This window comes from Podarcis tiliguerta (genome assembly GCF_965153285.1).
Source record: "Podarcis tiliguerta genome assembly, chromosome: 5".
NCBI classification, from domain to species: Eukaryota; Metazoa; Chordata; class Lepidosauria; order Squamata; family Lacertidae; genus Podarcis; species Podarcis tiliguerta.
This window is the reverse complement of record NC_139538.1, coordinates 40,563,954-40,577,139: the sequence shown is the minus strand read 5'-3', so window position 1 is coordinate 40,577,139 and position 13,186 is coordinate 40,563,954. Positions and strand designations below refer to the sequence as shown.

The 13,186-nt window shown below is 43.6% G+C and overlaps 1 protein-coding gene across 7 annotated transcripts in view; it reads left to right on the top strand.

The window, feature by feature from the left end:
- ALDH18A1 (aldehyde dehydrogenase 18 family member A1) overlaps nucleotides 1-13,186 on the top strand; it is a 29,086-nt gene that overhangs the window by 11,267 nt on the left and 4,633 nt on the right. For 3 of the 7 annotated variants that reach the window (XM_083443794.1, XM_083443795.1, XM_083443796.1), the window contains exons 2-15: nucleotides 839-943; nucleotides 3,216-3,439; nucleotides 4,766-4,915; nucleotides 5,002-5,106; nucleotides 5,531-5,707; nucleotides 6,005-6,095; nucleotides 6,646-6,770; nucleotides 7,200-7,344; nucleotides 7,750-7,823; nucleotides 8,859-8,958; nucleotides 9,699-9,919; nucleotides 10,901-11,038; nucleotides 11,694-11,889; nucleotides 12,381-12,502. In XM_083443794.1, the coding sequence (XP_083299920.1) occupies nucleotides 859-943; nucleotides 3,216-3,439; nucleotides 4,766-4,915; nucleotides 5,002-5,106; nucleotides 5,531-5,707; nucleotides 6,005-6,095; nucleotides 6,646-6,770; nucleotides 7,200-7,344; nucleotides 7,750-7,823; nucleotides 8,859-8,958; nucleotides 9,699-9,919; nucleotides 10,901-11,038; nucleotides 11,694-11,889; nucleotides 12,381-12,502 (1,953 nt within the window). In that variant the 5' untranslated portion in view covers nucleotides 839-858. The remainder of the gene's footprint in view (nucleotides 1-838; nucleotides 944-3,215; nucleotides 3,440-4,765; nucleotides 4,916-5,001; nucleotides 5,107-5,530; nucleotides 5,708-6,004; nucleotides 6,096-6,645; nucleotides 6,771-7,199; nucleotides 7,345-7,749; nucleotides 7,824-8,858; nucleotides 8,959-9,698; nucleotides 9,920-10,900; nucleotides 11,039-11,693; nucleotides 11,890-12,380; nucleotides 12,503-13,186) is intronic. The other 4 variants (XM_083443798.1, XM_083443799.1, XM_083443800.1 and 1 more) reach the window with 3 other exon arrangements.

The window sequence follows — 13,186 nt, the reverse complement described above, 5'->3', positions numbered from 1 at the left end:
GCATATATATATATATATATATCTCATAAGGTTGCTGTCTTGTGTACATTTAATTAGGAGCCGGCTACATATACATGTGCACTCAGAAGCAAGCTTCACAGTAATTGTAAAGAATATTGGCTATCCTGTACCCATATTTCTGTTTTTTGTTCACCCTCCATTCTTAAACTGATTGCATTTCAAGTTTATTTCTCTAACAAGCATCTGCCTAATCCATAGCTTCATTTGCACTGAGTTTCATGGCCTTCAGAAAATGGAAGGTGTGCAAAAGCGAAAAGAAGCAAATTCTTGCTGCCCTCTCATGTTAGTCCGGTGCTCCTTTGTGTATTTGTGTATCTTCAAACTTGGTTTAGGAGGAATTTGAGTCAAGTGAAGAATCAGGGGCTGCATTGTACATTGTTGTTTATTAAAGGAGCAATATCCTTAGCAGACTCGTAGTCTGAACCCAATATGTGGAGAAGATGTTTTGTATTCTACCACTTGGAAAATGCACTCCCAGTGTAAAGATCTGAAGAATGTTGCTTGTTTAATACTGCAAGTAACAATACTACCATTGAATCTTAACTCTTTGAGTTTCTGTAGTAGCATAACTGGCTGCAACATTATTTTTGAAAAGCATTCTGTATCATTCTGGAAAAGAAAAACAATGCATAATAGATTTTTCACCTTTCTCCCAAATCTTCCACTGAAACACTGGAGGGAAATCCTGGGTGGCAGTGATGAGCCACTTCTCACATATTAAACTTTGCTGCAGGGCTTTCATGCAACTTGCCATGGGGAGACTGTCTGGGACACAGGAATAATGGAGAATCATGTAGGCTTCCTTGTTTTCTTGCAGGCGCTGTTGATTCCATCAAGATGCTGTGCCGAGCTGCTCTTCTGCCTTCCTTGCGTTCTTCAGGACAATTCTGGCGGCAAACCGAAGTGGCAGGCTCTCACCCTTGTATGTATCAGAAGGAGGCAACTGTGGGCTGATATACAACAAACTGAAAAAAATGTTTAAAATGACATTTGTTAAAAAACCAGAAGCTTTTTTGATAGGAATTTTAGGACAACTGCCGAAAGAAAAATGGACATTATTTATGTACGCTACAACAGCAGCGTACATGACGTGGGTGGCGCTGTGGTCTAAAGCACAGAGCCTAGGGCTTGCTGATCAGAAGGTTGGCGGTTTGAATCCCTGCGACGGGGTGAGCTCCCGTTGCTCGGTCCCTGCTCCTGCCAACCTAGCAGTTCGAAAGCACGTCAAAGTGCAAGTAGATAAATAGGTATTGCTCCAGTGGGAAGCTAAACGGCATTTCTGTGCGCTGCTCTGGTTCGCCAGAAGTGGCTTAGTCATGCCGGCCACATGACCCAGAAGCTGTACGCCGGCTCCCTCGACCAATAAAGTGAGATGAGCAGTGTAACCTCAGAGTCGTCCGCGACTGGACCTAATGGTCAGGGGTCCCTTTACCTTTACTTTTACAACAGCAGCAAGAATTCTGATAGCACAGAACTGGAAGACTGGAGAAATACCATAAAAGGAACAATGGCAAGAAAAGTTGATGAACTATGCAGAGTTGGCAAAGTTAACAGACAAATTGCGTGAAAAGGACAATATTGACTTTGAAATAAAAAACATAGACTCATTGGCAGGTTTTAAATAAACATTTACAATTTTATTTACAATAAAACAAGAAATTTAACAGTATGACAATATAAAGTATATATAAACAGCAGAATGCAACATGAGACGTAATAAACCAGGGATGGAAGTTGAGAGAGGTCAACAGGGAAGGGGGAAACTGAAATGTGAATGTTATGTAATGATTATAGATATTGTTATGAGAAAAGAAAATCAATAAAAATTAATTAGAAAAAAAGGAGGAGGCAACTGTGGGTAGAGGCCTTTCTATTAACACTGCAGAATTGGGAATTTCTCAGCAATTAAAATTCCAGACCTAGGTGTCCTGATTCTTACTAGAAAGGTAAAGGGACCCCTGACCATTAGGTCCAGTCGTGACCGACTCACATTTTAGCAGTGCTCACATTTTAGCAGTACAGTAGGATGATTCTTACTACTGTACTGCTAAAATGTGAGCAGCATGGCTTTGGCAATGTATTGTGTTACTCTGCCCCCTACTGGCTTGTTGAAGCATTGCTGCAGAAATATAGTTTCTTCAAGCCCTTAGCTGTCTTGGCTGACGTTCAGCCTAAAGGAAAAGGACATGCCTTCCATAAAGCCAGTAGTTCCATTTCCTTATTTGTCTGTCAGTATCATGTTGCATAAACACAAATGGGGAGCTAAATGAAGGATGTATATAAGGGGGAAACAAGGGCCTTACCTCTAGGTGGTGATATAGACCATGCTTGTTAGCTGGCAATTATAAACAACAGGGAGTGTGAAGGGTTTGCATTCTTTATAAAAGCAGTTGCATCCTACCTTTCCATTTTAAAATAAAATGCCCAAGATGTCTAACAACACAATATTAAGACTCACCACAACATGGTGCAAAGCACAATATAATTAAAACCAAAAATGTTTTAATAAACTGGTTAAAAAACAAAAACAAAAAACAAGCGTACCACTTCTAAAAATAAATGTAGCTAGTTTTAATTCTATAAATGTTAAATTGTGTTTTAATGATTTCCCCCCTATGTTTTTAGTGTATCCAAGTGTATTGTTTGTATCTAAGCTGCCTTGAGTTCTGTCAGGTCAAAAAGACAGGATATTATTATTATTATTATTATTATTATTATTAATGATAATAATAATAGCAGTAGTAGTAATAGTAATAATAATATGGTATGCAAGATGCAAGCTTTAGCTTATGCAGAGTAGAGGAAATTATATTTGCCTTTAACACTGACTGATGCCACAGTTGGCAGAGATATGACAAGGTGACCCACTCCCTTTGATTTTTGTTGCGTCTCCTGTGGGTCATGGTATTTAAAGTATCAACATAACTGCCAGGAGACCAAGAGGCAAGAGTATTACCTCAGAATATTCTGGTCAGTTGGTCAAGTGGTACTTGGAATACTTATTTTGCTCTGCAAATGTGTTCCTTGGGCTAATGTTTTTTCTCACTCATTTAAAAGCTGGACACTAGGTAGAGGCAGGTGATATGTTCAGACTCCCCCACTCTCTCCAGACCTGGGGCCTGGAAAAAGGGAGGTGGGATTTTGATTCAATGTACTTGCCTCTAATGCCTTTGCTGTGTGTGTTTCAACCACAGGTCTACTGGCTCCTAACCTGGTGTTGAGGAATGAGTCTGCTCGGGGCTGGAGTAACATCCCGTTCATCACAGTGCCCCTCAGCCGAACCCATGGCAAGTCCTTTGCTCACCGCAGCGAGCTGAAGCATGCCAAGAGGATTGTGGTGAAGCTGGGCAGCGCTGTTGTGACTCGAGGAGACGAATGTGGCTTAGCCCTGGGGCGACTGGCATCCATTGTTGAGCAGGTAAGCAGGCCGGGAGACACTCAGGGCATTTGGCTGCTTGTTCTCCTTACCAAACCCTGCCAGGCACCTCAGTGGTTAAAGTTGTCTCCACTTTATGCTGGAATGCCCAGGCACTCGTAGGCCATTAGCTTTTAGTTAATCCTGGTTGTTGCTAGAAATGTGCAGCCCACACTGTGTTTCAAAGATTGCCGTTTCCTGCTCTTTTGCTTCCTGTTTTTATTGTTTTAATTTGGATATTTGCTTGCATTGTATGCCACCCTGAGATCAGCTGAAGAAGACTGGATTATTAGAGCAGTGGTAACCCCCCCCCCCACTAAGGGGGACCGTGGCACATACCCAACAACTGACCAGAACATCCTGCTTTTGGGCGCCATGCCCTCACATGGTCACATGACTCACGCAGGTCACATGACTCACACAGGAGTGCAGCCCAGAAGACATGTTTTGCGCTGGGGCATGTTGGAGGGTATGGTGGCACCATTCACATAATAAAAACAACCACCCAGAGTGGCTGGAGAAACCTAGCCAGATGGGTGGGGTATAAATAATAAAATTATTATTATTATTATTTCCAAAAGTTGGCATGTCCAAGGCTTGCCTTTTGAAAAACAGGGGATCTGCATTACTTAGCAAATTGGGAACCACTGGATTAGAGGAATATTTGAATACACCAATAACAGTTAAAGGCAGGGCTTAAATGTAATGGCCAGTAGAGTGCAGAGGGGCAGAAATATGGTTTAATATTAAAACACGTGTGATTAATATTAAAATATTAACATTAAAAGGCAATGTTTTTGAGACTCCCACCAAGACTAACGGTATCTCAGGATCTGCCTGTGTTATCTTGCAATGATGGCAACCCCCAAAGTGGGCAAGTAACATAAGGGGAATAAATAATCCTCATTTTAAAGATGTATTGTAACAGTACTAATGCCCTCAAAACATCTCCTACTGAGGTGTTGCTGCAGTTATGTTGAGGCAGGAGTGCCATATTCATGAAACTGATAATAAACCTAGGGTGTTATAGGGAGAAGGGATGGTTATATTTATTTTCCCAACATATTCCAAAGAGTAGGGATTGTCTCTGAGTCGGCCTTTCCCCTCCCAGTTACCCTGTGTGCTAGGCAACCTTATATAAACCCAAGAAAGCTTACATTCTGACTGCTTTGGGGAAATGTTTCCCTACAGAATGATCGCAACAGCGTCTAAAAATTGGAAGCAAGGTTAGATGGCTTTAAATGAGACTAAGAGTTGTTTCTCTCAGAATTGGAAGCAAGGTTAGATGGCTTTAAATGAGACTAAGAGTTGTTTCTCTCGGGCCTGCAGGTATCCATGTTGCAAAACCAGGGCCGGGAGATGATGATCGTCACCAGTGGGGCCGTGGCCTTTGGGAAGCAGCGGCTGCGTCACGAGATCTTGCTCTCTCAGAGTGTGAGGCAGGCTCTCCACTCAGGGCAGAACCAGCTCAAGGACATGGTAAGCCAGTGGGAGAGCGACCTGGGTTCTTCGGTGGTGGGGCAGAAACCACTGTTCCTGGCTGACTTGTTCTCTAATCTTTGCAGGCGATTCCCGTGCTGGAGGCTCGAGCCTGTGCAGCTGCCGGTCAGAGCGGGCTGATGGCTCTCTATGAGGCCATGTTCACACAGTACAGCATCTGTGCAGCCCAGGTAGGGAACTTTGTACACACTCCTCCTCAGAGTGTATCAGCAGCCTTGGGCACCATGCAAGTTCTCTCTTGACTCCAGGAAGAAGGCGCGCTCTTTCATACTATTTGCCAGGAAGCCTATTCCAACGCTAGGGCCCCCCAGTTCAGTACATGCCAACACCTTACCCCTCCATCCCTTCCTTTGCTTTGCCCAACATAATACTCCCCCTTTCCTCCACCCAATAAGGCCACGATAATTGCATTTCAGATTTCACAACAGGCTAGCCCACCTTTTACATCTGAGGTGGTTTGTACATCGACCCCTCGCTTTCTTTGCTTTGACTTAAAAGAACTTCCGTTTCCTCGCTGTATGTTCGGTTGTAACTTGCACGCTTGGCGGCCCTCTTCATGCCGAAACTGATAGTGGATAATTTTTGTCAGAGCAGTTCTTTTCTTCCTTCCAGATTTTAGTCACCAACTTGGATTTCCACGACGAGCAGAAGCGTCGGAACTTAAACGGGACGCTGCACGAACTGTTGCGGATGAACATTGTCCCCATAATCAACACCAACGATGCTGTGGTTCCTCCCCCAGAGCCAAACAGTGATCTTCAGGGGGTAAACGTGGGTAGCGCATTGCAGTGGGTGGTGGTTGCTCGCTCGTGGACCCGCTAACACGCTGACTCTGGGCTGTAGTGCACGCTAACGTCATAACGCTCTGGATTCTCCAAGGTGACTTGCTGCTTGTGGATGTAGTAGATCTGGCTATTTGGTGTTGCTTGCGAGGCTAGCTGTCGACTCGAGGCTGGTAGTACGACTCCTAACCTCCTACTGTTGCACTTTGCTTTTCTATGAATTGCTTGGGCATTGGGTTAGCTCTCGCCTGAGTAGTATTGCTGACTTTTACAATGTGTGTTCCAGGTAATTAGTGTGAAGGACAACGACAGCTTAGCAGCCCGTCTGGCTGTGGAAATGAAGACCGACCTGCTGATTGTTCTTTCAGATGTTGAGGGTACGAGAGTTGTTCTGTTTCTGACTAAATGGCCAATGCAGCTTTGTGATCCTTTTCAGCGCTGTGGTTCAGGAAGAGGAAATTTAGGGAATTGACTGTGAGGCTAATTGTAGTCAGCCAGAACACTGCAATATTCACAGTGCACGCCTTTAAAGGAGAAGGGATTAGTCATTGCTTTATTCATGCTGGTTAGAAACAGAGGAGCAGAGTATACATTATTTGTCTTGGGACTGCTGACAGTTTCTTAGAGCTTAGAAATGGATTCACCTCTTCCCAGATCACTTGACCTGAGGTATCATATTCTGCCTTTTGCTTCTAAATTCTGACCCTGGCTATCCCTTAGTGTGATAGCTTACGGTCCAACTGGATGACTCGATACTAGCAATGCAGTCCCTATGGTTCAGAGGATCCAGTTACCTCAGTCTTTTTTCTTTTCTTGTCTGAATGGTAGAGGTCAAAGATTTATTTTGCAAATGTATGTGCATTGTTTTTCAACCATAATGATATTGAAGATATGTTCCGGTAGCTCATTTCCACCGTTCCATTTCAGGACTCTTTGACAGCCCCCCAGGATCAGATGACGCAAAGCTCATCGACATATTTTATCCTGGAGACCAGCAGTCTGTGACATTTGGAACCAAATCACGGGTGGGAATGGGAGGCATGGAAGCCAAGGTTGGTCAAGCTCCTCACTATTTTGTTGTGATTGTGTCCATCATCTTAAGACCCCGTTTAGCCTTTATAACAAACATGTTAATTTTCTAGATTTATTTTATAAAAACACTTTTCTGTTGCATCCTATGCCATGCCTGTGAGATAAACTACGAGCTGCTTATGGCAGTAACGAGAAACCTGTGGCCCTCCAGACTACAACTCCCATCATCCCTGACCATTAGTGATGCTGTTGGGGGTTAGAGTCCAACAACACATCTGGAAGATCACAGATTCCCCATTCCTGGCTAATGGGGAAAGTTACCTTTGTTTTTTATGTCTTGAAAAAGTGTTGATCCTTAAAAGAGTTTTTACACTCCTACCAGAAATTACAGCAAACAACAATGCTCTTTTGTTTGAAAACACGCGTTTAAAAATATTCTTCATTTGCAGGTGAAAGCTGCCCTGTGGGCTCTCCAGGGAGGTACCTCGGTAGTGATTGCCAATGGAACTCATCCCAAGATCTCTGGCCATGTCATCACAGACATTGTGGAAGGGAAGAAAGTGGGCACGTTTTTTTCAGAGGTGAAGCCTGCAGGTAGGTTAGCATGGTCAGGTCCAGAATTTGTGGGGAACAAAGAATGACAGTCATGGTGCAGAATTTTTAGGAGGCTGGAGGCAGCTGGTTACTTCAGCTGTAGAATAAAAACCACAAAAGAACTGTGAGGGTATAACTATTTATGCTTTTCTTGTATGAGGCAGAAGGGTGTTTAAGGCCACTTTAGGGGTTGTCCTGCTAAACATTTAGGAGGTAAATGTTGCTTCTGCAATGTGCACCCTTTTCTCTGGACTTGTGGTGTGGCGTGTTCAGCCATGTTTTGATTCAAGAGTGGGAGAAGTGAAGATAAACTCTTCTAAATATTCTCCATTGAGTATGTGGTGGCCAGAATTAGCGTGATGAGAGTTAGTATGTAACCACCCTCTGCTTTTTTATTTTTTAAAGGCCCAACTGTGGAACAACAGGCTGAAATGGCTCGAACAGGAGGCAGGAGTTTGGCAGCACTTCAGCCTGAACAGGTAACCATCCCAGTCAGTCACATAATGTATATTACAGCCTTGAGAGCACATACAGGGCATTTGCAGTAAATGCAAAAAAAGGCAGTAGCCCCCAACTGAGATGACAGCTTGCATAAATGTTGAAGGTTAAAGTTTCCCCATATAATAGGTGGAAACGACACTTTGGAAATCTGCACTAATAGTTTTCAAAATCAAGCTTTATTTACTACTATTAAGACTGATCAAGCACATTGATTTTCACTTCTGCAAGCATGCAATTTAACACAATCATGAAACATCTGTGTCAGAGAGTACATATACTATATAATACAGAACAGGCCTGCTATTTTTAAAGACCTGCTGAGCTAAATTCATCCCTCTGGCCGTCAGTAGCTCAATAAAGTTACTGCTTTTTTGCCTGCCTTGGACTGCAAAACTGTGATTGTCAGGCTCCTATTGGGCCATGATAATGTGGCTCTTGGAATCTTGTTTGGCTTAGAATCATAGAGTTGGAAGGGACCACAAGAGTAGTACAGGCTGAGGGTTGTGCATGCCTTACTCATGAAGCATGTTCAGTGAGATCTTCATAGCCTAAATTAATCTTCCCCCAAGCTGCAGATATTTTGGACTCCCAACTCCACCAGTCCCAGCTAGCATGGCCCAATGGTCAGGGAGTTATAGTCCAAAACATCTGAGTCATAGCTCAAGCAGCAGGATCTAGGCTTTGAAATCTGAAGATCAGTCCACTTGGAGCATGTGGCACCTTCTGCCATGGTTAGGATGAGGGGAGAAGGGAGGGGAGGTTGATTTTTGTAGAGCAGGTGCTCCAGGGGGAATAAATTGAGTTGCAAACTGAACTGGCAAGGATACCTATGCAGCAGCTTGACTGAAGAATAGATGAGCAGTCTTAGAGATAAACCAAAGGGCCTGGCAACTCAGTGAGAGATTGGGCTGTGGGTTTGAAGGAGCTAACAACATCTCCTATGTCAATATGGTGACCAGAAAGCTGGTCACAATCAAATGCCTGATGGTGGTTCCCTGTCTATTTTACTACAGAGAGCAGAGATCATCTATCATCTTGCTGACCTTCTGACAGACCAGCGAGAAGAGATTCTTCAGGCCAACAAAAAAGATTTGGAAGAAGCTGAGAATAAAGGTAAAGCAGGTGGAGTCCGTGTTGGGTATGTGGTGAGAACAATTTCTCATCAGGCCAAGCGAATGATGCTGGAGATGTTTGAGGCTGCCATTTATTACTTCAACAGACTACAAAGATAAGATGAAGAAATCTTAGAAAGCCAAATGTTCCTTTAACATTGAGACTTTGTTTTTGTTTCACCTGAGCACCTTTGTTGTTCATGCTACCTAAGGGGTTACTTCAGCTTCAAACAGAAAGGAAATCTTTCTAGCCAAAAACTTTAGACAGCCTATTTTCACAGTTGTCTAAAGGAACCAGGTGAAGTTCTTGCAACAAGGTCACAAAGGCTTTTCCTATTCCAGAAAAGCCTATGACTTCTCCATGGTTGCAAACCCAGGGGTCTTTTTCTCTACATAAAGCCATTCATGTGGTTCATTAGACCAGCCGAAACACAGATTGCAGGAAAGGATAATGTGATAAGTGCTTTGATTGTTCTGAACATTGTCACCTTTGTATTGATTTTTTAAAAATTAAGTTTTTACGTTTTCTTAGCACAGCTTGTAACAAACAAATGTAACACCAAATAAACATAAACCATGAACCAAGACAAATAATATTAACACTTTTGCATCAATAAGATCTCAGATGCAGCTACTTCCATCTGCTGACTCAGTGTCCAGATTGAAGTCTTCATTTCTGTTGCTTCATTCTAATCATTCATTAAATGAAGTCTGACTTACTGGCTTCTGCTTCCATTTCAGGAAGATTGGCCCTTCCTTTGTTGAAGAGACTCAGCCTGTCAACCTCCAAGCTGAACAGTTTGGCCATTGGACTGCGACAGATTGCAGCGTCGTCACAAGACAGTGTTGGCCGTGTCCTTCGAAGAACACGAGTAGCGAAGGATTTGGAGCTGGAGCAAGTGACTGTGCCTATTGGGGTCTTATTAGTGATTTTTGAATCCCGGCCCGACTGTCTCCCCCAGGTGTGTGAAGAAGTCACCTGAGAAACAAAGCAAATATAACTTGCTATGAGCTGCGAAGGTCTCCGATTGTGGATTTCCCCACCTTGCTCCCCCAGGGAGGGAAATAATTAGTACTGAAAGTGTTGCCAGTTGAGGTTTGTGTGTTGTGGTTAGGATGTGAATGTGTTGCAGCCAGCTTGATAGTTTGTACTTTATTTTGTATAGTGTCCTCCATTGGGTCCTTTTCAAAAGTTGCTCAGCCCCAGTAGCCTCTGGAGCTATGCATCTTTCCTTGAATTTTTATCAAGAGTTCAGAAGGGACATGGTTATAGCAACTCCCCTGCTTCCTAGCCAGATATATTGCTCCCCCACCATTAATTACGACCTTCCAAAAACAAAGCTTTAGCAGAAAAACACGCAGCATTGCAACCTTGGAAGCATTACTATTGAAATACAGCAAAGTGACAGATCTGAGCTGGATGGGACCATAACCCATTCAGTGTTTTATATTGTCAAAAAGTGAGGGAATGGTGGTGAGGAGAGGAAGAAAGGGACAAGGGGAATGAAGATTCAAAATAAGAGGTGTAAGTAAGAGTAGCCACTGCATTGTCCCAGTTCCTTTTGGAAGAGATTCCAAACTGGGTCCTTATTGCCTGGCAATAAACTTCACCTTCTAATTCTCCATTTGCTGAGTCTGCCTGATCCTTATTTACTCCAAGAGGGTACCAGCTCACGTTCGTTGCTTCACTCTAGGTGTTGTTGGACTGCAACTCCCATCATCCCTGAGCATTGGCTATGCTGACTGGGCCTGATGGTTATTGTAGTTGAGCAGCGTAGGGCACAACATTGGCTGCCCATGAAATATGGCACCGTACATTTATTATTGTTAAATCAGAAATGGTTCACAGCACTCTCACAATACATTATAATTGTTAGGTGCTGCTATGGTTATAAATGTGTTCTTTAATGCTTGTCTTCCTCGCACTTCCTTCCTTCTGGCAGGTATCTGCTTTGGCCATTGCCAGTGGAAATGGCTTACTGCTGAAAGGAGGGAAAGAAGCATCACACAGCAACCAGATCCTTCACCATCTGACTCAAGAAGCCCTTTCCATCCACGGGGTGAAGGACGCAGTGCAGCTGGTAAGTGCCTATGAGCAGAAAGTGGGGAATGGGCAGCAGCGTGGTGACAAAACACAGGATGGGAGGGCAGCATCCAAGTGGGGTCAGAATCTGGTATACTACTGAATAAAAAAAAAATAATTCCACATATTCTGAGTTAAAAAGAAATAATGGGTAATGGTGCCTGAAAGAGAACCCTGGCAGAAAGAATTTCATTTAAGTATTTTTTCCCCTTTTATGAAAAGAGGAAGATGCATTTTTAATTGAAATGTGTTAGGCTGCTTAAATCTTGCTTCAAGTTGGTTGGTGATTCTTTGTGTTGAGTACCTAAAGCAAATCTTTTATTTTTTGAGTTCACACATGGCAGGCAGTTCTTTGGGACTGGGCAGGGATCCTGGAAATGTCTGTAATCTGGAATTGTGATCCATTCAGAGCTATTTCCAGGCGATCACCTGCCCCATGAACGTTACTGTGCTGCTTTGGGACTTGTTGCCTTCTGTCCAGGTGCTTTGACAAGCTACTTATTTTCTGTTTTGTACACACACACACACACACACACTTGTGCCCAAATAGCTGGGCAGTTTCCCTACTGTTGGGTATGTATTCTCTGTTTTGTCCCATACTGTGTTTATTCTTCCATGGGCAACCTCTGTAACTCCTGGCGTGGTCTTTACAGGTGAATACCAGGGAGGAGGTGGAAGACCTTTGCCGTTTAGACAAGCTGATAGATTTGATCATCCCCCGTGGCTCATCTCAGTTGGTTCGGGATATCCAGAAATCTGCTAGAGGAATCCCAGTGATGGGCCACAGTGAAGGAATTTGTCACGTGTATGTGGACTTGGAGGCCAGTGTGGAGAAGGTCACCAGAATAGGTGAGATGAGAGGACAGAGATTTTTCTTCTTCTTAAAAGGGTTTGGGCTAAGTAATCAGCATGAGAGGGCATGGATGGTCAACATGCTCCTCCTTAACCTATTTATTTCAGATGCTCTATAGCAGGGGGAGGGACAGAAGTCAGATTGCAATCTACTGGTAGATCGGTAGATCAGAGGATAATCTTCAGTAGAGTAATGGCAGTTTCTGACTCCCAATTCTTTTAGCATAAGTAGCAAGAACAGTTTTGCTTCTTAAACTAGGCTGTTAGAATCCCTGATCTTTAGTAACTTGGATGTATATTTGTACCTTTGTCCACAGGCAATCCCAGTCTCTTGTTCATGGGGTGCAATAGGTGACTAGCTCCCCTTCCTAAGCAATTGGCTACGGTTGGTGGATTCTAGTAAAAAACAAAACCAAACCCCAGTATAGATCCTGCATGCCCAATATCTGTGCAGCACCTTTGTAACCAATAGTTTGTCCTTCATCCAGTGAGAGACTCGAAGTGTGAATATCCTGCAGCCTGCAATGCGCTCGAGACTCTCTTAATACACCGGGACTTGCTGAGAACTCCCGTCTTTGACCAGATCATTGACATGTTGCGAGTGGAACAGGTAAGTAAAGACGGCTGGAACAGGCTGAACGTGAGAGAGTGGCTGCCATGAGTTTCTGCTCAGTGAGATGCCAGCTAAGAATGGGTGCTGCAGATGCAAACCTTGAGGAGTGTTCGTCTGCTCCAGTTGCAGCATGATACAGATTTATTTATGCAGCAGCCTTGTCTTTATAGTAGTGTGTGGCTTGTCCTGAGCATACATTGCACTTGGAGCCACGTTTCTAACTATGCATCTTGGTGCCAAGATCCTGGAAGGCATCTGTGCTGCACCTCTGCCTAGGCTGAAGATATGAAGGGTGATATGATAGCCATGTTCAAATATATAAAAGGATGTCACATAGAGGAGGGAGAAAGGTTGTTTTCTGCTGCTCCAGAGAAGCGGACACGGAGCAATGGATACAAACTACAAGAAAGAAGATTCCACCTAAACATTAGGAAGAACTTCCTGACAGTAAGAGCTGTTCGACAGTGGAATTTGCTGCCAAGGAGTGTGGTGGAGTCTCCTTCTTTGGAGGTCTTTAAGCAGAGGCTTGACAACCATATGTCAGGAGTGCTCTGATGGTGTTTCCTGCTTGGCAGGGGGTTGGACTCGATGACCCTTGTGGTCTCTTCCAACTCTATGATTCTATGATTCTATGATTCTATGAAGAGCCATAGAAGACAAGCATATATGGAAAGCAGGTTC